This window comes from Ictidomys tridecemlineatus, chromosome 1 (genome assembly GCF_052094955.1).
Source record: "Ictidomys tridecemlineatus isolate mIctTri1 chromosome 1, mIctTri1.hap1, whole genome shotgun sequence".
Classification (NCBI taxonomy): domain Eukaryota; kingdom Metazoa; phylum Chordata; class Mammalia; order Rodentia; family Sciuridae; genus Ictidomys; species Ictidomys tridecemlineatus.
Genome location: NC_135477.1, coordinates 27,419,381 through 27,444,943, shown reverse-complemented (window position 1 = coordinate 27,444,943; position 25,563 = coordinate 27,419,381). Strand labels below are relative to the sequence as shown.

General features: G+C 43.9%; 1 protein-coding gene across 3 annotated transcripts; it reads right to left on the bottom strand.

Moving 5' to 3' along the window:
- Positions 1 to 14,697: 14,697 nt before the first annotated feature.
- Positions 14,698 to 25,299, bottom strand: Slc25a28 (solute carrier family 25 member 28). 3 transcript variants are annotated; one of them, XM_040272284.2, is made up of 6 exons: positions 24,567 to 24,660; positions 21,742 to 21,832; positions 21,239 to 21,334; positions 17,850 to 18,078; positions 16,724 to 16,780; positions 14,698 to 15,542 (listed from the first exon to the last, which is right to left on the bottom strand). In XM_040272284.2, exons 4-6 carry the CDS (start codon positions 18,070 to 18,072, stop codon positions 15,025 to 15,027), a joined length of 798 nt encoding a protein of 265 aa, XP_040128218.2. In that variant the 5' UTR covers positions 18,073 to 18,078; positions 21,239 to 21,334; positions 21,742 to 21,832; positions 24,567 to 24,660; the 3' UTR covers positions 14,698 to 15,024. The 3 variants fall into 3 exon arrangements, with proteins under 3 accessions (XP_040128218.2, XP_021588864.1, XP_005335292.1); XM_021733189.3 differs by lacking the exons at positions 21,239 to 21,334; positions 21,742 to 21,832 and adding an exon at positions 24,880 to 25,021 and having other exon boundaries at positions 24,567 to 24,766; XM_005335235.4 differs by lacking the exons at positions 21,239 to 21,334; positions 21,742 to 21,832; positions 24,567 to 24,660 and adding an exon at positions 24,880 to 25,299.
- Between the last annotated feature and the right edge of the window lie 264 nt (positions 25,300 to 25,563).

Here is a 25,563-nt window from a genome sequence, read left to right as displayed (position 1 = left end):
TTGTTGAATGGAATTGGAATTAATTCTGGTGTTATGTCTCTCTAGCTCTACTTGTGTGCAGATAGGTACAGATAGTACCCATCTGTGGGTGTTTCTTTACTGTTTCTAAGCACTTTCCCAAGCCTGATCTCATCTGACCCTCAAGGCATAGACTATCATCCTCATTTGCAGACGATGAAACTGAGCCACAGAAGTTTCTCATTAGCGCAACTGCTGCTCTTCATTGGAAGATGCAGAAAAAGAGCTCACATCCCCTTTTCTCTGTTGTGCCATGTTGCAGTTAACTATGGATTTATCAAACTCAAGGACTGAGGAATTATTAACAGCAAGTTTCTAAAAATTCATATTCAATGAAAAAGTTCCGATGTAGACTGAGGTTATCATCACTCTAATGAAATTAATGGCAAGATTCTATACTAGGGGTGTGGCTTAACGGCAGAACACTTGCCTAACATGTGCAATGCCCTGGATTGCATCCCCAGAACTGAAAAAAAAAATCTGAAAATTCCTGGGGTTGGTCTGTATAATCCAGTCTTGTGGTAAGTGAGCTGAGCATATGTAATATGTCTTTTTGCACATATGTGCTTTGGATATATGATGGGAGGAGATATACAAAATGGCAACAGTGATTATGAGCATAAATTACATAAAATATGTAATTCTACATATTTTTACTCTCTTTAAGCCTTTTATATATTGATTATATTTTCTATAATGTATCTTTTCTTAATCAGAAAAGATATGCATGTAACACTTCTCTGTGCTTATAGATACTTTATGACTTCTAAGATGTTTTCGAATTTTTGTTACTAGATTATATTCTTAAATCATAGAATGTACTTTGGCAGGGCACGGTGGCACACACCTGTAATCCCAGCAGCTCAGGAGGCTAAGGAAGGAAGATCATGAGTTCAAAGCCAGCCTCAGCAACTTATCGAGGCATTAAGCAACTCAGGGAGACTCTCTCTAAAAAAAAAGCTGACGATGTAGCTCAGTGGTTAAGTGCACCTGGGTTTAATCCCCAGTACCCCACCCCCCACCAAAAAAAATCATAGAAAGTACTCTGAGCAGGTGTTACTTTATTATCCCCATTTAACAGAGGAAATCACTTCCCTAACAGTTTATATGAGGTGGGCTTTGACATAAGCCAGGTCTTCTGACTGTTTCTTCCCGCTTTAAGACTTTGCACATGCACATGCGTACTGGGGAGCATTTGCCAACCCCTCACCTACACATCTGCAGCCTCACCCTCACTCTCCCTTGCCATTCCCTCTGTGTGGCCTCTCCGTAGCACAGTCCTGGTCACCCACACGTGAAGGAATCCAGGGTCAGTTTTCACGGGTCCTAAGACTGCACTGTGTTGGGCCAGTGTGTGCTGCCCACATGGGCCATGTGTATGCACGCGTGTGACATAAGTAGTTTTGCTGTTCTGAGCCTGCTGAGACACAGTACTGGGCACCGCTCTAGGGCTCTAAAGGGGGGTACGGAGAAGGCAAGCGTCCCTTTCAAAAGGGGTGAGTTGAGCTGCTCTTGCAATCTGGAGGGCTCTCGAGGAATGGCCCACTGCTGGACACCAGGCAGAAACTGGAAGGGCAGTCCTTTAAGAGCTGGTGACACCCTTGCTATGTTGTGTTTCTTAGAGGACACGACCCTGCCCTGCCCAGGAATTATAAATGGCTCTCCCGGGTATTGTTGAGTTTCTTTCCTTTCTACAATGAGCCAACAGTCTCTGGACCACAGGACTATTGAACGTTTGAGTCAGAGGAGAGGGCGCTGTGCTGGGTGAAGGGGGTGGTGTGGGAAAGAGAGGGGCCCGGGCATGCATGCAGACTGATGTGCACACATTGTGTGACCTGGACTTGCCAGACGATCCCTCTAAGCCTGTTTCCTTTTCTAAACTGGGGATGAGGCCAATGGTTTAACAATATCTACCTTGAAGGACCATTGTAAAGTTTAAATTAATTTACTAACCCAACAAATTGCCTATTGAGCATCTGTTGTCTTCCAAGTCCCATTCTGTGTGCTGGGGATAGGGCTGTGACCAAGATGGAAAAGGTCCTGGGCTTCATGGAGGGGAGACAGATGATAAACAATAAATGTATGATAAAACTTTGGACACGGATACAATAGGAGCAATAAAGCCAAGTGAAAGGGCTGGAGGGATAGTGAAGGCTATATTAGAAAAGGAATTTGGGGAAGACCTCTCTAGGGAGACAAGACCAGAGCCAAGACCTGGAAAAAGTGAGAGAGTAAGCCAGGTGGCCTCTGGGGAGTAGCAAGTGCAGTGAGAGAAGTTTAAGTGACATAGTTGATATGACAGCCCTGGTCAGTCCTATCTGGACATCATATATGAACAGAAAGACCCTCCCAGATAGCCACCCCTCACTAGCTTCTTGATCTTCCAACAGATAGCAAAGTGACCAGCTACAGAAAGATAAGTTTGCAGCTGGACGGGGTGGTGCATGCCTGGAATGCCAGCAACGGGTAGCCTGAGGCTGGAGGGTTACAAGTTCCAGGCCATCCTCAGCTACTTAGCCAGACCCTGTATCAAAATCAAAATAAAAAAGACTGGAAATATAGCTCAATGGTTAAGTGCCCCTGGATTCAATCTTCAGTACCAAAAATAAATAAGTAATTAATTAGAATTTTTTTTTAAGTGTGATACTTGGCATTTCCAAAGGTCCCCAGATCTCACCTATGAGCACCTACAATTTGTGGCCTATTTGGACAGTCTTTCCCGTGGGTCATGGACTTCTGAAGGCAGGACTGTCTCTCATTCCCCAGGGGCCCTGTGGGGCAGTGATGAGTCACACAGTCTCTGGAATCCTGAATTGGACTTCTGGTTCTGCTGAGTTCTTGCCATGTGAGTTCAGGTACATTCCTTACCTTTAGAGCTTCATTATTTAATCAGTAAAACAGGAGCATTTTCAGAGCTAACTCCTGGGACTGTTGTGAGAAAGAACAGGGCCCAGCACTTAGTAGGATCAAGAGTATAAATTATTATCACTAGCCACATCCCGGATGCCTGGTGGAGAGTAAGTGCTCAACAAATTTGTGACATATGAAGTCTGGCGTGAGAAAATGCTGGAGTGTTTCACACCTAGAGTTGCTGCTAAGGGGAGAGATGAGCTTACCTGGAGAATGCCCCTGAGAGGGATAGAGCCATCTGTCTTGGAACACCTGTGAGACAAGCTAAATCCCTAATCTAACTCCTTGCTCCCAAGCTGTTTTAATGTCTTGTTCTCAGATGGAAGCCATGTCAGGGCATTAACTTGATATACACAGATACAGTGCCTGATCTTTGCCTGAAGCTAAGAAGCAGTGCACTCGCCAGCCCACCAGGCTTGGCTGACTTCCAGCTCCTGAGAACAGGGTCTCCCACCAGCCCTCTCTCTCCAGCTGTGTGTGGGCCTTGGACTCCCTTGCCCCCACCTCAGTTGTGTAAAGAACAGGGTGAGCTGGGTAGCAGACAAAGTGGGATCTCAGGATGCAGCCAGATACAAATTCACCTGAAGTTCATGTGTTCTGAAGGTGAGACCACTGAGAACCTTCTTGGCCATTCAATTGTGTGGGTTAGAAAAGTAGAGACGAGAAGCTCACAGTCCGGCAAAGGGGGGTGTTAAGGACAAGGGGACGACACCTCAAAGTTCTCCAAGAGAACTTGGTGCTTGCCTGGCTACAAAAGAATTCTGACAATAGGCAGGCTGGCAGGATTGGGAAAGATGGTGATGGACAAGATTGGGAAGGCACCTTCCTGGGGGTCTCCTTGCTCTCCTTGCTCTGATTCTAAGCAGCCACCTGTCAGTATTTTGTTTGCTTTCTTGAAACCCAACCATGGCATGCAGCAATAATGTGACCTTGAAAACTTGTCCTCACTCTGTCTGCCTTTATCTTGTTGCACAACCTGACCCACACAGATCCAACATGTCTTCTGCCTTCTGGCAATCTAGTCCCTAAATTGGCAGTTGAGGAAAAAGGAAGTGTTCACTTCTGAAAGATGGGGAGGTGATAGGACTAATCCTTTTGTCCTCACCCCTAACTTTCTTTCCTTGCACACTTTGTCCAAGCCAACCAGACTCAGCTGAGTAACCCTGAATGAGCAAACAAACTTTTGATATGTCATTGCCAGAAATTCAGAGCATGTAACTGAAGTGGGCAACAGATGTAGACCAAAGTAGTGCTGTACTAAAACCCAGAGGTCTCTATTAACACTTTGCACAGGAAATCAGAATGAAAGTCGGGTGCAAGGACCCCAGGCTAAAGGTCCAAATTGCTGGCTGACAGTCTGTGGCTGTTTGACAGAGGACAAGAGCCTTAGCTTTCTTAGTATCAGTTTTTTCATCTATAAAATAGGGATAATTGCTAAGAGCCACAGCCAAGTAATATGATGCATGGCACTTTTGGTTGAAAGGTGACACCAGCTAGCCATTGAGAGGATATGATTATGTTAAGATTTGCATTCATATGGATATTGGACTCCTGCTGTTCACCTCAGCCTGCTTCGGGACTCCTGGAGAGTTCCCATTGGTTGGCGGAAGTACAGTAGGAGGGAATTCCGGGGGAGGAGCTTGTTCTGGGGTTCCGGGAGAACGAGGCAGCGTGTGTGGACCGGCTTCTTCCTGGTCATGTACAGGGTATTGGCGGCATTTTCAAAAATAAAGTTTGTTCCTGCTTGAGTGGCTCGTGATTTTGTGCCCAGCCAGACTGCGGCAGATAATAATCCTGCTATACTTTACTTGAGGTTCTCATGAGATCCCCATTTGCTTGAGCAAATTTATAATGTATGATATCAAAACTGATAGTACATGTCTCTCCCTCAGAGATGGCTGCGAGGTTCTCTGAGGAGTTATATACATGATCGACACACAATAGATGCTCAGTATGGTAATCATAAATAATTATTATTGCTTATAAAACTCTCCAAGTACAAATGTGATTTTAAGTTGCAGAGTAATGTAACATGAAAATTCTTAGTTTTGTCTTTTGTTGGCTAGTGCGTACAGTTAACACAGGATCCACTGTCAGCTGTTCCAGCCTGGCAAATTGCTTTCATCCAAGGGACCTCAGTTATCCCCTGCCATCCTCCCTGCTTTCGGCAACCCCCGCCCCCCCCCCCCCCCAGCTCAGCCCTGGACTCAGTCTTCTTCTCAAACACCATTTTCATCATGACCTTCCTGCAGATCAGGGCTTCTTATGGGCCTGAAACCGCAGCACCCACCAGCTGGGTCTTTGAAACACCCTTCCTTCTCTGCTTAACCCAAGGGGTTAAGCCATCTCCTCTCCACACCTCTGCTTATTTCCGAACCATCACTGGCAGGTGGAACACCCTTGTCTCTTTTCTTCTTTCTTCATTCCCGACCCTTCTTCAAAATTCTTATCAGCCTTTCCTTTAAGGAGCTTCTTGATTTACCATGCGCCACAGCGGCCTGGGCCAGTATGGGTTCTGTTTCTCTTTGGTGCACACCTGATCTGCTAAACATTCTTTAAGCCGGTGGCAGGGATCCAGTCCTCTACTCCTTTTGGATTACTCACCTGCACTTAGCAGAATGCACCCTGCAGAGCAGGCTCTCAGGGGACACTGTCCTTTGACCTTGAGCCCCTCCCCTCATTGGCTGCCTTCCCAGGTCTTCCTTCAGCACGGGAGCTCCTGGAGAGCAGTGCAGCCCTTTGATTAAACAGTTTGTTTCAGCTTGCCTGGTGGGTCCCTAATTCCTTATGCCTGGGGGAAAGTTTGCTCGGTTGGTGCCTACAGCTGGTAGAGCCTTTTTCGCTCTCAGCTTCCTTCTTATTCAGGCCTGTTCTCCAGTTTGGCTGGGAGAGACCTTGCTGCCTCACAAAAACTATGAGGGGTTAAATCAAGGCCTTGGGTCAGTGTCTCCTGTGCAAACTGGAATTTTTCCTCTAGTTTCAGTGTGCACCTGCAGACAGATGTCCAGCCAGTACTCTGCTCCCACCCCCACTACCTGCTCAGTTTAGTTCTAGGCTTGCCCCAGGGGGCCTGGAATCTAAGATGCCACATTGTCACTGGTGGAGAGATACTTAAGAAAGCTATCTTGAGTTTGCTTCAGGGTACAGATTTGCTCCCAAGTTTCTCTTCCCTTTATTGGTTTCTTTCCCCTCCATATTAATACTGTACTGAGCACTGAAAATATAAGACAAAAAAGATTCTGCCTGCTCTGAGAATCTTCCAGTCTGTCAGAGCTTCCCATCCCTAGGTCTCTGGAGGGGTCCCTGGATCCTGCTCTTTTCTCTAATTCTACTAAATGTTTTAGGTTAAAGACCACGGAGAATCTTGTAAAAGTTATGAATTCTCCATAACCACCCCCATGCAGACATACCTAATATTTGGCATAAACTCCAGAGGATTATGGTTATGAATACCATGGAGCCTATTCCCAAACACATAAGCCCCAGTAGAGGAATAGATTTTTTTTTTAAAGTCAAAAGGATAGAGGAGTCCTTAAATAGAAACTAATGAATTTAACTCTAGTTCAAATAGATAGTATTATCATTCATAAACACACAAACACATTAAAACAAACAAGTGAACCCAATAAACACTGAATTCTGGTTAGAAGGAATTTTCCCTGTAGTGATGGGTTAACAAGCTGAAATACTTTTTGTGTGCTATAAAACTGAGCAAATAAGTAAATATGCAGGGAATAATGGGAGCCCAGTTCTTGCTGTTGGAAAACAGGCTTCAGAATATGGAGACAGGGAAGACTAAAATGAATTTCAAGGTGCTAGATTGGAATTGGAAGTATCTATATCTGTGTGTGTGTGTGTGTGTGTGTGTGTGTGTGTGTGTCTGTGGTGTGTCTGTGTGTGTGCATGTATACTTATAGACATAGAAAGAAATGAAGATTCAAATATCCATATTCTTTAGTTTTGTTTGCTAAAAGGCTTAGAGGTAGACTGGCAGGAGCATTGAACATAACTGGCATCCAGATTTTGTTCATTTGTCCTTCCTTCCTTCCTTCTTTTTTCTCTTTTTTGGGGGTATGGAACAAATGGAAATGCTGGGGATGGAACCCAAGGAAGGTCTCATGCATGCTAGACAAATGCTCTACCACTGAGTTCTGTTTTTAATTTCAAGAAGGGTCTCACTAAGTTGCCCAGACTGGCCTTGAAGTTGCCATCACCCTGCTTCAGCCTCCTGTGTAGCTGGGATTTACAGGCATGTGCCACTGCAGTTTAGCAAAACTCCGTCTCAAAATACATTTTTTTTTTTTAAAGGTCTAGAGATGTAGCTCAGTGGTAGAGCCCTTGCTCACATGTGTAAATTCTGGGTTTAATCTACAGCATGGGGCCCGGGGAGGAAGATACTGACCCTTGGGCCTTCTGCTATGGCAGAAGGACTCTGTAAAGGAATCAATGTCATTCTCATGAACAACTGCATAACAGACCAAACCGAAGGGCACTTGATGTAATAATTGGCCTGTCATCTAAAAAAAAAAAAAAAAAAAAAATCAAGTTTTTTGTAAGATAAGAAAAAAAAAAGGGGAAGGCTAGTATTTGATCCAGGTACAGAAAAATAAACAGCAAATATAATGTACACTACTAGATACTGGGTCAGAAAAAAAGCTATAAAAGGCATTATTGGAGCTATTCATGAGATTCAAATATGGGCTATAGATCAGATAAGAATCTTGTATCAATGTTACATCTCTTGGTTTTGATGAATGTGTTGTGATTATGTAAGAGAAAGTTCTTGTCCTTAGGAAATATGCACTGAAAAAGGATATAGGGGCAGAATTTAGAAAAAGGATGTGTATGTACATGTATGTGTGCATGCATGTGTCCACATGTGAGTGTAGATGGATGGATAGATGGATAAAATGATAGACCAAATGGGGCAGAATGTCGGCAATTAGTGAATTTGGGATTCTTTATACTGTTTCAGTAACTTTTCTGCAAGTATGAAATTATATAAAAATTAAAATTTAAAAAGTGGCACAAAGGGGCTGGGGCTGGCTCAGTGGTAAAGTGCTTGCCTCACATGTGTGAGGCACTGGGTTTGATCCTCAGCACTGTATAAAAATAAATAAAGATACTGTGTGTTCATCTACAACTAAAACAATATTAAACAAAAAAAGTGGCACAAAGAATGCTCACTTTAAACTGTAATTACATTACCAGAAGGAGTCTAAGCTGATATAACCATATTAGAACTTTGGTAATGTCTACTAAGGCTGAACACATACATCCCTATGACCTAGCAAGTCTACTTTTATATTTGCCCAACAGAAAAGAGTGCTTCTGTTAAAAACTGGCAATAACATAAAACTGGAAGCAACCTGTGAAGGTTAATTTTATGTCAACTTGGTTTTATTGTCAAACTCTAGATGTTGCTGTGAAGGTAGTTTGTAGAAGTGATTAACATTTAAAATTAGTTAACTTCACATAATAGGGTTATTCATAACATAGGTGGGCCTCATCCAATCAGCTTAAAACATAAAAAAAATAAAATAAAATAAAATCGAAGTTCCCCAGAGAAGGAGCCTGCCTTAAGACTAACACAGAAACCCTGCCTGAGTTTCCAGGCTGCTGGACTACCCTACAGGTTTCGAACTTGCCAGCATCCCCCAATAACATGAGCTAATTCCTTTTTAAGAAGGATCTCTCTCTCCTATCTATATATCTTATTGATAGTGGTTCTGTTTCTCCAGAGAAGCATGACTGATACATAACCCATAAATACATAACTGATACATAATAACAACCAACTGCTCTATGCTTCAACATCAATCAATCTTTTAGGTGTCATGCCGAGACAAAGAGTACATACTCTATTAATACATTTTTATGAAATTCAGAATCAGGCAAGACTAATCTATAATGGCAAAAGTCACAATAGTGGTTACCTTTGCAGGGGTGGTATTAACTATGAGAGGACACAAAGGAGCCTTCTGGAGTTTTGAAAGCATTGTGTATCTGCATAGCAGTTCTGCAGGTACAAATATGTGTAAGATTTCACCTAGGTGTACAGTTATGTATGTTACTTTTTAAAGGGGTTAAAAAAAGAAAGAGTAATTATTCTAAATGCTAACCTTTTCCATTCACTGTACAGTTTAGGTTTAACCTCTACATGGTTGACTCCTACATCCATATTGCAGATCCTGAAAAATCTGTCCCAGCTTCAAACCCAGTTCATAACTAGGTTTATTAGTCTCCCCTGGAAAACTTGCTTTCTTTCCTAGAAAATTACAAGAAAAAAAACCTATAACCCTGAATACATCTGACTTTCAAGTTTGGTTGATTCTATCTCCTAAATATCCCTCCACTCTGTCTCTTCCTCCACTTCTCCTCACTGTCCCTGTTTAGGTGTCCCTCATTTCTGCTTGGGTTTCATCATCATCAAAGTGACACAACACCTAGAGTGTGTTTGAATAACTGGAGATGAGAGCCTCACAATAACCTCTCCATGTTAACATATAAAATTGACATAGGCCCAGCATTTACCCCAATTGCCGTCTCTGTTCAATACATGTTTGTGAAGTGATATGGCTCACGACTAGCTCAGTATCATCATTTTCGCAGACAAATCTTGGTGTCAGGCCCCAACCAGTCCATGGTGAGAAAGTAGTTATTGGCACCTGTTGTGAGGACTGTGGTCATACCAGACTGTGACCATTCCATCTGAAGGTCATACCAGAAAGGCAGGATTCTGGGCCCCAGTCTAACCAAGAAGGCAAAACACAGCCAGATGAGTGCTAGACAACCAACTGGTAGCTTCCCACATGAGTGTCTAAATCAGCAAGTGACTTTCATCTTGTAACATTTTTTCCTCAGGTTCATCTTTGTCTTGATGTTGACAACAGCCCCTCAGACGAGTAAATGTCTCCGACTGTCCTGTGTCTGGGCTGTAGGTTGAATCATCCTCAGACATTAAGTCTCTCCCTTGCTCAGGAACCACGAGAGCTCCCATGAGTTGCCAAGTCAAGTCTAAACTCCTCTGTCTGTGCTCTGTGCTCTGACCCCTCCCTAGGGACATGACAGCCATCTTAATATTTTTGAAGGGCTGTCAGAGAGAAGAAGGATTACTCTGCTTCTGCACTGCCCCGGCAGGCAGAAGGTGTCATCAGAGATGGAAATTACAGACACACTTAAGTGCCTCAATTTATAAAGAAACATTCTCCTTGATTTTAAGTGTGTGAAGTGAAGGTGGGTGGCAGGGGTGGTGATGGTGGTGGGGGTGGCAGGTTGTGTTTATGGGGCTCTGACAATGCTTGAAATACCGTACAGCTCCTGTGAGACGTGTTCTCCATGAACAGACTAAAGTAGCAGGAAATAGCACGATAATGCACAACCAGTCTAAACATCTTGTGTGAAGTTTCTGACAGTTTAGACAGACCTAGCAAGTCTCCTAAATTAATGAATGAAGATAACAGAAGGAAGGACTTGGATCTTGGAGAAAATAGGTGTTTGTGTTTAATGCCTCACCATTAGGTGGCAGGTTGGGGTTGGAGAGGCTACGGCCTCCTTATATAAAGTCCTTTGGGCCATGATGAAGAATTTGGCTGTTTTTCCCAAGGCAACAGAAGCAGGCTAGTGCATGATCCCCGAGTAAAGCAGGACTCCATGGACTTTCTAAGAGATGGTAGTAATGATGTGGATGGCCTTACATAACAGTGGGTTCCCAAATGCTGGAGCAGGGGCTAGTGAACCTGTCAGGGTTGCTATAGAATCGAAGCAGGGCTCCAGAAAGCATGGGAAGCCAGATGACATTTAAGGTGTCTCCCAGCCCTGACATTCTCATTGGCCAGGCTCAGCCCCACCAACCGATTACCTGTATCCTGGTCTCAGGTAAGATCTCTTCAGCCAAATCATCTCTCTACTCTGAACCTTTTGTCTAAATTTAATACTCTTCTTTGATTATTCAGATCCTACCTACCACAGTAATGTTTCTGATAATAAATTATTATTATTATTATTATTATTATTTTATATTTATTTTTTAGTTTTTGGCGGACACAACATCTTTGTTGGTATGTGGCACTGAGGATCGAACCCGGGCCGCCCGCATGGAGGCAAGAGCGCTACCGCTTGAGCCACATCCCCAGGCCTGATAATAAATTATTAAAAAGGTACACCAGGGGACTTGAGAGAATAATGTATCATCGAACATTCATATCATAGGATGTGGTATGGCCATTTACAATTAAAGTGGTGGAAGGAAATTTAGAAATATGGAAAGATGAACACCACAGTTTATTATGTGAAGAAATCCGGTTACAGTGAGATCTTATTTTTGAAAATTAACAGAAAGTATCTATGCATAAAAATACCAGATGATGTGTACATCAAAAATGTCCTGTCTAGGCTGAGGATGTGGCTCAGTGGCAGAGCACTTATCTAATGTGTACACGTTCCTGGGTTCAATCTCAAAAAAAAAAAAAAAATCTGCAATCTGAAATTTAAAAAAAAGTCATATTCCCTGGGTGATGGGGTTGGAAGTGTTTACTTTTCATCTATATTTTCTGAAATTTTGTAAAATTAACATGATTCAACTTTACTTTTGCAAAAGTATTTTTTATTCTGCTATTCATCAAAATCACCCTCTTCTCTGTTCATCTGATCTACACTTTTCCTTTTCTATTTCTAAAAGTCATTGTTGTTTCTGTATAATCCAGCGTACAGCCAGATACTGTCTTGTGTTGTTATGAGATTTTTTCATTCACTAAAAAGAGCTTTCTCTGGGGAAACTGTAAGTTATTTTCTCATTTTCTTTAAATTGGCCCTCTTCCCAAAGCTGGTATGTTGGTACTGGATCCTCAAGGTAACAACAAGCTACCTGGCTTTCTGGAAAGGCTCTGGCTCTAGGAGGCCACCAAACACCCACAGCTCTCCTGAGTATGGTGAGCCCCCACAAAGTGACCCAGGTATCCAGTCACTGGCACTCTAGACTGCAGCCCTGTCAAGTATTCTGCATCTATCTCCTCTAATGACTTGGACCAAGAGACCTGCAGAACCTAATGCCTCCTCCTACCTCACCCCCATTCCAAACTAGATGTCCTCTGGTAGCTAGAGCATAATTGGAGGTTGGAAGGTCACTCTGGATTCATTTCTCATTTGTGATCAGTGGTAGGGCTGAGCGGGTATTTATTTATTTAGTACTGTAGATTTAATCTAGGGGGCTTTACCACTGAGCTTCATCCCCAGCCTTTTTTTTTTTTTTTTTTTTTGAGACAGTCTCACTAAGGCACATACGGCCTTGCTAAATTGTGGGGACTGGCCTTGAACTTATGATCCTCCTGCCTCAGCTTCCTGAGTTTCTGGGATTACAGGTGTGAACTACTGTGCAGAGCCTGAGGGGGTCTTCAACAGCTACCATTCTTTCAAAAATTACCCCATGCTAGACATAGTGGCACATGCTTGTAATCCCAGAGGCTCGGGAGGCTGAGGCAGGAGGATCTCGAGTTCAAAGCTACCCTCAGCAATTTAGTGAGGCCCTAAGCAACTCAGTGAGACCCTGTCTCTAAATAAAATACAAAAAAGGCTGGAGATGTGGCTTATTGATTCAGTGCCCCTGGGTTTAATCTCTAGTACAAAAAAAAATTTTCTCCACATCCTCCTTTTGAAAAATGAACTTTATTGCCATGGTGCCTATTTTGTGCTGGATACTAAGCCAAACAGTAGTTCTGTGAAGTCGACTGCAAGAACATGGTCTGGAGAATCATCCTTTGTTCTCCTGCCTAGTCCACACCTGGAGGCAGCTTCCCACGTACATTTTTTACTTGCAGACCCTCTAAAATTGCCTCTACAGTGGTATCACACTTTTTTTTTTTTTCTCCACAGGGATCCAAACTCCAGTATCACTGTTCAACACTCTTTACATCTTTCCTTTCCATCACCAAATCAGATGGGCAGCCTAGCTTACTGGAATAAAGTTGAGAATAGGAGCCCCTGCAGTTTCCTTGACAGTTTTTTTTTTTTTTTCCAAGTGCTTTCAGACATGATTCTCCATAGATACTTGAAGGGCTGTCAGATGGAAGGAGGACAAGATTTATTCTGTAACCAAATCCTATTGCTTCTACAACCCTAACACGGCTCCAGTCTCCTTGCCAGTCCTGGCCCAGACCACCATGCAGTTGCCTGGATTAGTGCAGCAGCCTTCTAACCTGCCTGCCCAGTCTTGCTCCTCTAATCCTTTCTCCAGAGAGCCTAAGTGATCTGTTTAAATGGCAAATCTGATCACACCCTGCCTCTGCTTAAACCCCTGTAATGCTTCTGCATCGCCTTCAGGATAAACCCTGAACTCCTTAGCATTGCTTTAAGACCCAGCACCTGCTTAGCTGTCTACCTGCAAGCCTTGCCCACATTGTTTCAGTCCTACTGAACCACTTGCCCACAGGACCTTGAACACTTCTTATTGTCCCACTTCCAGGTCGTTTACTAGAACATCTCTCCTCCCCTCTTCATCTCATTGGATGTCACCAGAAATGTCACCTTTTCCAAAAGCTGTCACCCAAGGCTGGGTTGGTATCCCCCTCTAAGTGTATCCTAGGTCTATCCCATCATTTGTCTCATCGTTTGATCTTATAACTGCCTGTTTACATGTATCTTTCTTTTTTTTTAGTTCCCCTTCCCCACCTATGGGCATTTCTCTTTTTTAAATTTTTTAATATTAATTTTTTTTAGTTTTCGGCGGACACAACATCTTTGTTTGTATGTGGTGCTGAGGACTGAACCTGGGCCACACGCATGCCAGGCGAGCGCGCTACTGCTTAAGCCACATCCCCAGCCCCTACATGTATCTTTCTTTCCAGACAATAAGCTCCCTGAGGGCCAGGATTGCTTTATTTATCATTGTATCCCCAACTCTAGTACCTGACCCCGAGACCTCAGTAGTTACTGAATGAGTGAGCAGATGACAACAAGGAGGATAGGTGGGAGTTTCAGGGGCTAGATGCCTGTTCTGTGTCCTGAAGAACTTGCTAGTAACTATGGTAGCCAGAAAAGGGACAGCCTGACTCACATAAATGTGAAAGCCCCACCTCTGAAGGTCTCCAGGAAGAGCCCTGGTGGACATCAGCAGGAAGCTTCTTCAGTAACCTGCATGTTGGGGATCACGCCTCAGCTCACTTCCTATCTTCCACAGTTGGGTTCAATTCTGGGGCAAAAAAAAAAAGGGCTGGGGACTCTGTTCTACACTTACAGTGAGGTCTCAGGGAAGTCACAGCTTTTCTGCGCTTCCATCCCATAATGCAGACATGACAATTGCACCACCTGCTTCACTAATTCGTGAGAACCAGATGTGATCATATGTGTTCAAGTACTTGGTAAAAACCTTAAAGTCAAACAAAACGTGTTATTGCTCACACAATCTTCAGGACTTGCAGTTTCACTGAATAATTTTAATTTCAAAACTACATCAGAAAACAAAGGGCTGAGTGCAAAGTTCCACTGCTTAGGAGCTCAGAATTGGAGCAGAAAAATCGACTCTGCTGTGCCCACTGCTGCCCAAGGGAAGAGGCACTGGTGGGAACACGAAGCACTCATGCCAAGTTAGGGTCTGTCAGAGGCCCAGCGTTCAAGGTGACGGGGAGACTGAAACCATCATGAACGTCAGCAGAAACAAAAATTACAGCCATCCTCAATAAACCTTTTGGGTTCCCTGATTTATGCTTCAAGCCAAGTAAAGAAAAGCTGACAGCATTTCACTTCCCCTTTGACAAGACAAACCCAACAAAACCATTTCATTTAAAGGCTTTTTATTAGGAACCAGGGGAATGTGCTGCTTAGCCCTCTATAACAGTCTAGAGCGGGTCACCAGGCCCATGACGGAGATTGACAGAAGTGCTGAGGGGTGCTCTGCTGCACTTGCCCAAGGCCTGGGAGGAGAGGTGATGAGGCAACAAGGCTGGCGGGAACTGGTGTTAGCCACAACACTGAGAGCCCAGGGAGAACCCTCTCCCTTCCTCCCAACTCCACTCAAGGCTGGAGTGTGCCAGGAGGCAGAACACGGCTGGAGGGGGCAGGCCGCAGCGGTGCTGTCTACCCCTGGCTGCACACAGCGCTCCTTCACTTGCCGGCTCTCCACTCTTCTTGCCGTTTTGTGATCAGGTATTTGAAGAACTCATACACAGACCATGCGATGGCCGTGGAGGGGATCTGGTAAATTACTCGTGCCTGCACTCCTCGGAAGTATGCGGTCACCCCGCCTACTTGATATACCGTCCTGAAGGCACTAGCCATGCCTGTGATGTGTCCTGTAATGTTTGAGTTCAAAGCCAGGGATTCCTGGGTGTTGAGCAGTGTTTTGCAAACGTCCAGTGGGGTTGTGGCAGCGGCAGCTACAGCTCCTGCACAGGCTCCGGAAAGGACATGGGAGCTGGGGTTGTACCGTCTCTGGGGGTTAAAGTGCTCCTGCAGGAATTCATAGGTCATGAAGTGGATGGCTTGGAAGGGAACGTTCATGGCTAGCTGGGTGGTATAGCTGCGGTAAAAGGCTCCAGCCCCTTCATTTTGCCACACTGCCCGTACACAGTCTGTCACCCGGTGGTATGGTGAGTTGTACATCTGCATCCTCTGCTTGACCACTGGGAGTGCCATCAACAAGGAGGAAAATGGAGACAGCAAACAGCCGGTGACCGAGAGTATCCAGATTCAGGGTCCCGAATCAGCAGATCAGCCAATGAAATGGAGAGAGAAGACAGTATAAATGAACTAACTACCAGTTAACAGGATAAGTTTATGTTTCCCTCTTGAGGCCAGGAGGTAGGCAAAGCCTTGGCAAAGGGTCAAAAAATAATGGGCCCACTCCCAGCAGGATTTCTTTAAAACCAACCAGTTAGAACGCAAGATATATCTATGGCTTAATACCTCTAGTGGGTCTCCTTGGAATGGCTACATATCTATCAGAATCTTGACCTTTCACAAGTCTAGCAAGGAGCGACTCAGTGGCAGTGATGTAATGATGAACACAGAACACCAACAATCCTAATCCTCAGGTATCAGAAGCACCTTACTCTTTAAACATGAGGATGGTTACTCTCCCTGAGGGGAGGAAGGAAAAGTACTACCAAAAAGAAAACAAGATTCTTAGCCAAAAAGAGTCAGGATTTCATTTCCAGACATCTTCTACTTCCTCAAGCGGACAACATGGTTGAGTTCTGTCAGTCTCCAGCTTAGGTTTGGCCCTTACCCACGCATGGCCTTGCCCAGTCAAAGATAGAACGATGCTATTCTCTCTTATTTGTCTGACTATCTCTTGCTCTCAGTGCAGTTTTTGGAGAATTTCCCTCCAAAGGAGAAGCCAAGAGCCAGGTAGAAATGCAGAGACTGAGCTCTACAATTTAATCTTTCATTCCTATCTCAACTATGTTCTTCCTTCCAAGAAGAAAGGTAAGAATTTTAAATGTCAGAATCCATCTTCACCTCTTTGAAGAAAAATTAAATAATCTGCTAAACTTTCAGAAGAGATCAAATTTACTACAAAAGGGACTTCCAGAAAAGCCCAGGGATAAGCGGATAGAGGTATTTCTTTTGCAGGGAAGCCCCAAAGATGGATTAAATCCCAATGAATGTTTCCTGTCTGAGGGGTTCCTCTAGAGGACTAAACATATGGAGTTAGCGCCCTCTGGTGGTAAAATAAAGTAAAATGGGAGGACTTCTCACAAAAATTGAAATGCTCTCTTGCTTTTTTCTGCAAACAGAAATAAAGGAAAAACCCAGACAGGCAGCTGCAGCTACCCAGAGAGATAGGTTGAGGAATCATTACCTTCCACCGGATTCATGGCTGCATCATGAAGTAATGTTGCCACACACCCGGCTGCACCTGCAAATTAGAGAACAACTGCCACATTTAAGGCCAGGAGAGGCTGACCAATTCACTGAGGCCCAAGTGAAGGCGAGTGGCTGTGCTAAAGCAGTGAGGAAAGGGAATGTTAGGAGCCAGTCCAAGAGGGCACCCGCTGCTCCTAAACTTCAGCTTCAACAAAGATATTTGTTCTCACAAACTTAGGAAAGGTCATCAATGTACATTCCACATCTATCTCAGAAGAGGCAAAACCAGCCCAGTTTTTATCAATACAGATGGTCCTAAGAAAAACCTCAGCTTATGCCCCAGCTAGGAAGCAAACCCTCTGCTGCCAAGGGATGCCAGTATATTGACTGCCACCAGTGCAGGGAGAATGTGGTGCCAGGTGGTCAGATCTTCACCACAGAATCCTGCCTTCCATCCTGCTGCCCCTGTGCTGCTCGCCCATCTCCAGATCCCAACATTTGTCCATCCAGACCCTTCTTTCATTCCTGAACTACTATATTCCCCACTCAACTTGGTTTTCAGACAATCTTGAAACCCTGGACTATTATCTCTTCCTTTAATTCCACCCAACCTCCAACCTTCTGGATTCTCCACAGACCCTTGGCCCTTCCCCCCTTCATTTGTCAAGGCTGTGCCTGTGGTCAACTGGGATCCTGAAAAGGTGAGGCGAAGAGCTGGGGCTCCGTGAGTGTCTTCCTTGCATAGCTGGGTCACCTCCACCTCCAATCCCGTCCTGAGGAGCAATATACCACCCAACTATCAAGAAGTATACAGTAGGGGTAGTTCAGTGTGTGTCTCCATACCAGGCATTAGAAGTTGATGCCAGGGAGAAGATGAGGAAAAAGTCAAGCTGGTAGGTAAGGGAGGATGCTGTAACCCTTTGTTGAGGTGCCCCAGAGGAGGGGTGGGGTTGCAGCAGCCCGTTGTCTGAGAACATCAGGTTTAGAAGTCCCTCCCCTATAAACTGGCCTACCCCAGCCCAAAGCTGCAGCTCCAAACCAAGCTGATTCTGGAAAGCACTGAAGCGGCAAAGTGCAAAGAGTTGGGAAAATGGGGGAACTGGCACATGAAGGCTCAATACCATTGGCAATATGGCTATTGCCCCCTGGGTGGATTATATCACTCAATGTCTTTTTCAACTTTTCGTAGCAGGCAAAATAGAGGGCGTGAGCAGGGCCTGCGCCTGTTGCTGTGACGTTCAGCCCCCGCATGGGCCTCCAGAGGCCCTCCGTTCTTATAATCCTCCTGAGGGCCTCCAACACATTTCGATAACGGGCAGCTGGGTCAGGCTGTAGACTCTGCATCCGGGTCTGAAATTACAGCAAGGAGAAGTGCAATGTCAGCAAGGCCAACATCCTGCCCCACATCAATACCCAGGCTTTGGGCACTGAACTGGTCTTCTACAGGCAACCATGCCAATTTGTGGAGGCAATACATAGCTCCCTGCTTTACTTCTTTCCAAATCTGTGTCCCATCTCTCCAAGTCTTGAACCTTTCCTCTTCTAGTCATTGATGACCCCAAGAGTGGAACATCATGGCTTTCCCCAAGGACATGGCCACTTGGTAATTACCCAGAACTCCAAGGTGATTCATTGCCCCAGCAATAAATATCAAGCCTCTGATTCAGAAGTTGTTTTTGTGCCTTAATAAATTCAGGCTAACAGTTTTACAAATGAATTCTAAATTCAAGTATTTACTGCATTTATTTCTAAAGACCTATCCTGGCGCTGCTTATTGACCCCAACACACTGATTAATGAGATGGGTGCTCATCTTTTGATACCTTTTCAGACTATTTGGCATGGGCAACTGGGTGTAGAAGTTAGTCTTGGCAGAATGAGCATTCCTAACAGAGGCTGCTGCAACTCCCTGGGAAAGAGTTTGCCCTGAAACTATGAAAGTGGGGAGAGTCTAGCTGGACGCCAACCTAAGTCTCTAAAACTCAAGAGTCTTTCAGATTTCTCATCTAAATTGACTGAATCCCCAAATCGGCATCAGCAAATACAAATCAGTTTCTATGACACAATCGTTGGAATTTCTAAAAAGATTCAATGATTGGAATGAAAAGTGTATTATAAACACTTGCATAATGTTCTTGGACAGTTTTATTGAAATTTGGGTAATTAATCTCATCTGAAACACTCCCTCAAATCAGACCTTCTCTGAATTGTGTGCCTTCCCACAAAAATTTCTTTTGTCTATGAACCATTTCAGGTTAAAGTAGCACAGAGACTAACAGTTTAAAATCAGTCTAGCTGAGTATGGTGGCACATGTATGTAACTCAGAAGGCTGAGGCAGGAGGATCCAAGTTCAATGCTAGCCTGGGCAACTTAGTGAGATCCTGTCTGAAAATTAAAAGAAAAAAAAATTAAAAAGGTTAAGAATATAACTGAGTGGTTGGTAATATACCTCTGGGTTCAATTCCCAGTACCTCAAAATAAGTTAATAAAATTAATATCTAGTGCCTGACATACAGAATGCACTTATGATTTGTTTGCTGAATGAATGAATCTTTTGTCACATAGCCATGTCTGCACCAGGTCAGAAAGTAATGAGTATAGCCACTGGTGAACCAACAATGGGTAACTGATGTCCAAGTACAATTTAAAATCTTGCTTCATTCCAATCACTAGATTCAGTCTGGATTTAAAAGCTTGAAGTTTCCTGTTGGTCATCTGGAATCCAAGAGTAATGCCTTTTCTCAAGAGCATGGGAAAAAGAAATTAACCAGATTAACAGGTCCTGGTTAGCCACAAGTAAACCACATTCCTGGAGTTATTTTTTCCTGCCTCCTGTCTTCACCACCACCAACAAAACAAATAACCAAAAACACTTCACACTTCAAAGGTTAGGGCTGGGAGTGTGGCTCAGTGATAAAGTGCTTGCCTAGCATGTGTGGGGCACTGGGTAAAATTCTCAGTACCACATATAAAGTAATAAATAAAGGTCTATCAACAACTAAAAATATTTTTTTAAAAAGGCTAATTACTGGTGTTCAATCAGAAATACAGATATCACAAAGGACACATTCTTTCCCACTTCCCCAAAAGACCCCATGAATCTACAATAAAGGGTTGCTTTAATCAAAGGGTATGTTTTAAAATTGGCCTGGCAGCTTAACAATTATGTGTTTCCAAAAATTTGTGTAAAACTGACCTTGTACAGGAGAGACATTTAGAAATCACATTGCTCTGCTTCAGTCATTGGCTTATTTGGCAGCCAGTCCTGAAAGGTCTGATCTCAGAAACCTGGAACTCTTTACCCCCATCCCCCCCCCCCCAAAAAAAAAAACCTGGGCCAGGCCAGGAGGTGAATGCCTGCAAATGCAGCCACTTGGGAGACTAAGGCAGGAGGATTACAAGTTCAAGGCCAGTCTGGGCAATTTAGATTCTGTCTCAAAACTAAAATGCTGGGGCTGGGATTGTAGCTCAGTGCTAGAGCAATTATCTTGCATGTGTGAGGCCCTGGGTTTGATCCTCAGCACCACATAAGAATAAATAAGTAAAAATAAAGATTAAAACAAAAACAAACCTAAAAGACGGGGAGTGTAGTTCAGTAGTAGAGTTCTTGCTGAGCACATGCTAGGCCCTGGGTTCAATCCCCAGTGAGAGACAGAGGAAAACTAGACTGTGGGTAAGTTACACTGAACATTTTACATACACATCTAGATCTAACACAATGGTTCTACTCAATGCTTCTCCCTTAAGGAGAGGATCTGGGAATAAGCTATGCTAAATATAAAAATGAATATGGATACCCAAGTTTGGGAGCCAGTAAATCTACTTTTCTTAGAAAGATAAAATCTCTTAAGAATTTATGAATGCTTTGCTTTGAAGAAAAACAAACTAGTAGGGAGCTAAGTGGTTTGGTAAAAGACAAAAGCTTGAGTTTGGCAGGGTGTGGTGGTGTACATCTGGAATCCCAGCAGCTTGGGAGGCTGAGACAGGAGAATAATGAGTTCAAAGCCAGCCTCAGCAACTTACTGAGGATCTAAGCAACTTAGTGAGACCCTGTCTCAAACAAAAAAGGGCTGGGGATGTGGCTCAGTGGTTAAGCACCCTTGAGTTCAATCCCTAGTACAAAAAAAAAAAAAAAAAAAAGCAAGCCTGAGTTTGAGTCCCAGTTTGCCAGATGTGTTGTCCCAAGTATTAACCTTTTTTCTGAGCTTCAAAACTGTCATTTGTAACATGAGGCCAAGAATGGCTGGCTCTTGGGACTGCTGGAGGAATTTAAAAAAATAAGACATGTAAACCACTGGTAATTTTCACAATGTGCTGTAAAGGCTTTTTAGTAATATGCTAAGGTATATTTACTTATATCCAAGAATTTACAGAATTATGACAGCATTGTTTCTTGTATAAAGCTTTCAGAAATAGGCATTGACAATTGGTCCTAAACCTAATAAGTCCGGTTTAATTCTGCATTTTTAAAAGTTTATTTTAAGGTTTCTATGTGGCTATAATGACTTACATGTTCAGCTGCTAATCTGAAGGTCACATATTCAGAGATGAGCTCTATTGTGAGATTGTTTGCTTTGCTTGGGTCTTTAAATCTTCTTTTGAGAGGCTATAAGGGAGATTTGTGAGTCACACAGACTGGATTCAAATGATGTCCCTGCCTCTTACATTCTACCATGTTGGACAAGTTACTTAACTGCCTTCTAAGCCTCCTTTCTTCATCTATAAAATAATGAAAATGGTGTCTACTTCATGAAGTTGTTTCAAAGATTAAATGTATGTGGGACACAAGAGATAGGTACTTGGCACACAAGAAATTTGCATTTATTGAACGCTTAACTAATCAGTATTAGACGCAAGAAAATCAAATGTCATTGTTTCTATTTCTTAACCTTTCACTGGTGTATAGATATCAATTTACATCTAGAATGGAAAAGATTTCTCTCCCTCTGCTCTTTCCCTCTTTGTTATGTAAGTTGATAACTTGTTTCACCACTGCAGAACCAAAAACAGTACCTTGGAAGCAGGTGGGGACTTAGCCAGATGGTTCTGAGAAGGGTTGCAGAGCCTATCCCTATAGTTAAAAACTGATGCTTGCTTCTGAGGCCTAGAAAAGGAAACTGGGATTTATCTGGGTTCCCAAACCTCCCTATTATGACCACAGAAATAAATGGGTGGATAGCCATGGTCTAGCAAGGCTGTGTTGACTTCCCATAGTCCCTCCCAAGGATATTTTAAGTCAACTTGACCCTGATAAGTCAGTGAGGATACACAGGTTTGCATGCCAAGAAACAACACTAGCTTTCATTTGCAAACACTGTGGTTGCCCTCCTGACTGCAACATGGATACCTGCCTCCAGTCTTGTGGTAAAATTGACCTGCTTTTCCTCTCCACCATGCATTATGGTAAAAAGAAAAACTGCCAGGTGACAAGTGAACCGGGCAGGCTGGGATTTGAATTTTACTTTCATGCAAGCACAACAGCATTTGACATATGGACACTAACTCATATTGGTCTCCTCTCTAATCATTTAAATCCCAGCATTAATGGCAAATGAAAATTATTCTTCAAAGACAAGACTTGGTATTTTTGAAGACTCCTGAATATTTTTCATTCAGATCAAATTATTACTTCCTTGATGTACGATTTTGAGGCGTGACTATAATGTTGCATGACTAACTAATTTTTTCTTTTTTGCGTTGTTATGGATTGAACCCTGGGCCTTGTGCAAATTAGGCAAGGGTTCTTCCACTGAGCTACATCCCCATCCCTTCATGACTAATTTTTCAAAAACAAAAATTCCAAAGTTCATGTAAATGAATAAGAACAGTTCTTCCAAATAGCTGCCTTGGAAGGCTAGAAATGACTTATTCCAGTATTGCTGTGGTTATGCAAAGCATTTCTCGAACTCCTCTTTCACAACTGTTCACAACCAGTGGGTACACAGGTCTCAAGGAGTAAATCAATCTCCTGGCTTTCCAGCTCCACCTAATCTTTAAGTACCCCAAGAGGTACTTCCCATTGTGAGCTCTCACCTATTCATAGTATATGATTTTGAGTGGTCTCTGTTTCTACTAAATCAATTATTTTAAAAAATTGTAGTTGTATATGGACAGAAAGCCTTTATTTATTTTCATGTGGTGCTAAGTGCTCTCACACACTAGGCAAGTGCTCTGCCACTGAGCTACAGCCCCAGCCCCTAAATCAATCTTTTGAGATGTGTATGTGTATGTGTGTGTGTGTGTGTGTGTGTGTGTACAGAAAAAAGATTTGCTATCTTTAAGGATATGCATACAAAGATTCTGGAGGTATTTCTAACAGGGGAATTTATAAAATGTTCAAAGCAACAATAGCATTATGAAAATATACAGTGTAAGGAGACAGTCTCCCATTATGTTATGGCATAAGGGTGAAAGCTGTAGTAATATTTTTATCACATTATTACACTGTATTTTTCAAGCCATTAAATAATTTTCATTGCTTTCACTTATCTGTTTCCCATTTGATACTCATCCTGAAATAGCAACATAAATCCTGCACTCTACTCATGATTGAGTAGAATGAGGTTACTCTGCAGCCAGATCATATTAACTTTTGGATATGCAGCATATCCAACTTTCCCCTTTTTGTCAACTCCCATTCAACCTAGAGTCCACTACATAAATGTTGGTTCTTTTTTATTAGTATTTATTCATTTTACATTTCAATGGTTATATTTCTTTCTCATGGAATTTACTGGTTTATTTCTCTCAATCAACAAGGGCATTTAAAATTCTAATCATGTTAAGTGCATTTAACCACATTTTCAGTGGCTATGGTCCTTGTTAGGAGTTAACCTTGCAATGCACTAGAACCAACTCAGTGTCATTCACAAAGCTTCATGAGCTCTTTCCCTATTTCTTCATCCATATTACTATGAAAACATGATATGGTAACTGGAACCAGCAGCAAGCAGAAAAGGGTTGCTTTGCATTACCCAAATTGACACTGTCCTCCTTTTGAATACACAACATTTTCCTAATTTGAGGAGAAAACATACAAAGAACTGCCAGGATATTGTTGACTATTACCCTTAAAGTGTAAAGGAAGCACAAGGCTCGATCATATTTTTTTCAACAGTCTCCTCGGATTTACTTCCCCCTCAATTTAGATCTCAAGTTTAGTGGTTTGCATCTTTACTAAGGGTGGAGAATAAAAACTGTAAAAACAATCTTTCCCATCTTCAGATGGGAGACAGCTTTCTTCAGAAGGATCTCAACTTCTGGATCCATTAATCGTCCTGCTTGGTTGTGGATGCAATTAGTTTTACTTTCACACTAATTGTGTCGATCTTGTTCCACGTTCTTCACACTTACATCCACTTTCTAATACCGTCACACTTCCCTTCTAGGCAACTTTCCCCTTTTTGTCAACTTCAGGCGCCCAAAGAAATACACTAAGTTTCCTCTCTTGTGTGGGGGCTGATGTGCTCCCTGGAGCACATACACAATCTTAATCCCAGTTCAATTTTCATGTTCAGGAAATGGGTGGGATATCATGCTTGCTTCAGAGAGAAATCGAAACCTTTTCCTGAACACGATCTTTCCCATATTACTTTCAGTCTGAAACTCTGACTTCTGACTGCACAACGACTTCCAATCACTCACGGGATAAGATTTAATACGTCCTTTATCTAGCTGAGAGATCCCAGATTCCGGTTCCTGCCTCGTCACTTCTAAGGAAAGACACAGCAAGAAGCTGGTAAAAGCACCTACCCGAAGAACATCTCAAGCCATCAGATCCAGTTAACCATCTGATTCACGCCAGTTGGCTTCACCTTAATCGAGTTAGTAGCACTTACCTGGGCTTCGGGATCCCCAATCCCACCCTATTCCTGTTTAGTCCCAGGTGGGATCTCCGACTTTGGCTGACAGATTTTTGATCATGAGTCCCGATTCAGATCTCACTGATGGTTAGAAATAAGTCCTGGCTCCTGAGTGGGCTCAACTCCCAGCCCGGACCTTGCTTGCACGGAGTACCGGTTCGAATCGTGTGAAGTGCCTGGAGCCAAGAAGGAACCCCGTCGACTCCAGCTCTCAGCTAGGATCCTGGCTCTAGATGGGACTAAGGTGGGTCAGCCCCAGGTCGGGTTCCGAGCCCAGTCCAGGTCTCACCTTGACGCAGTCGATGGGGTACATCACGCAATGCTCCAGGATCCCTGCCACGGCGCCTGCCACCATGTGCGTGGTGACAGTGGCTCCAGCCGGCAGCGCCTCGTAGTCCGGGCCGGAGTCCGGATCCTGCCGTACCGGGGGCCTGCAGGCCCCGGCCTCCCCACCGCCGGCCCCCCGTCCCACGCCCCGCTGCAGCCACCCGTCCAGCAGCGCAGACTCCCCGGGGCTCCGCCCGGGCCCAGCCGCCGGCCCCCCCGCCACACCGCCTGCACTCCGCCCCTCCAACTCCATCCACCCGGGCCAGCCGCGGCGCACACCTGCGCCGCTGCCGCCACTACTGCCGCCGCCCCCCGGCCCCGTTGCCTCCGCCTCAGGCGCGGCCCAGAGAGCCCCGGGCCTCCGGCTCCCGCTTGGCCCGCGGATACGCCCCCCAACCAACCATTGGTGAAGGCGCCACCCTAGCCCCACCCCTTTCCTCACGTAGGGGAAATATGTCTGCGGTATTCGCGAAGTTGCCTGTCATTCCTCTTCTCCGAGGCGTTGCTGCCGCCTAGATCCCACCCCTTCCCCTTTGATCTTGGAAGCTTCTTGTTTATTGGTCACTGATTGGCCGACATGTAAGATCAGCCCGCCTCTGACTTTTCAGGGGCGGGAGAAACTTAAGGTAGAACTTTGATAGGCTCC

What these genes read in the sequence shown, in the direction of transcription:
- Slc25a28 (XM_005335235.4), bottom strand. Translation starts at nt 25,170, where the DNA reads ATGGAGTTGGAGGGGCGGAGTGCAGGCGGTGTGGCGGGGGGGCCGGCG. An exon ending in ACCCCATCGACTGCGTCAAG is followed by an intron (nt 18,079 to 24,879) that starts GTGAGACCTGGA and finishes CTGTAATTTCAG; the next exon opens with ACCCGGATGCAGAGTCTACA. An exon ending in CAATAGCCATATTGCCAATG is followed by an intron (nt 16,781 to 17,849) that starts GTATTGAGCCTT and finishes TCTAATTTGCAG; the next exon opens with GTGCAGCCGGGTGTGTGGCA.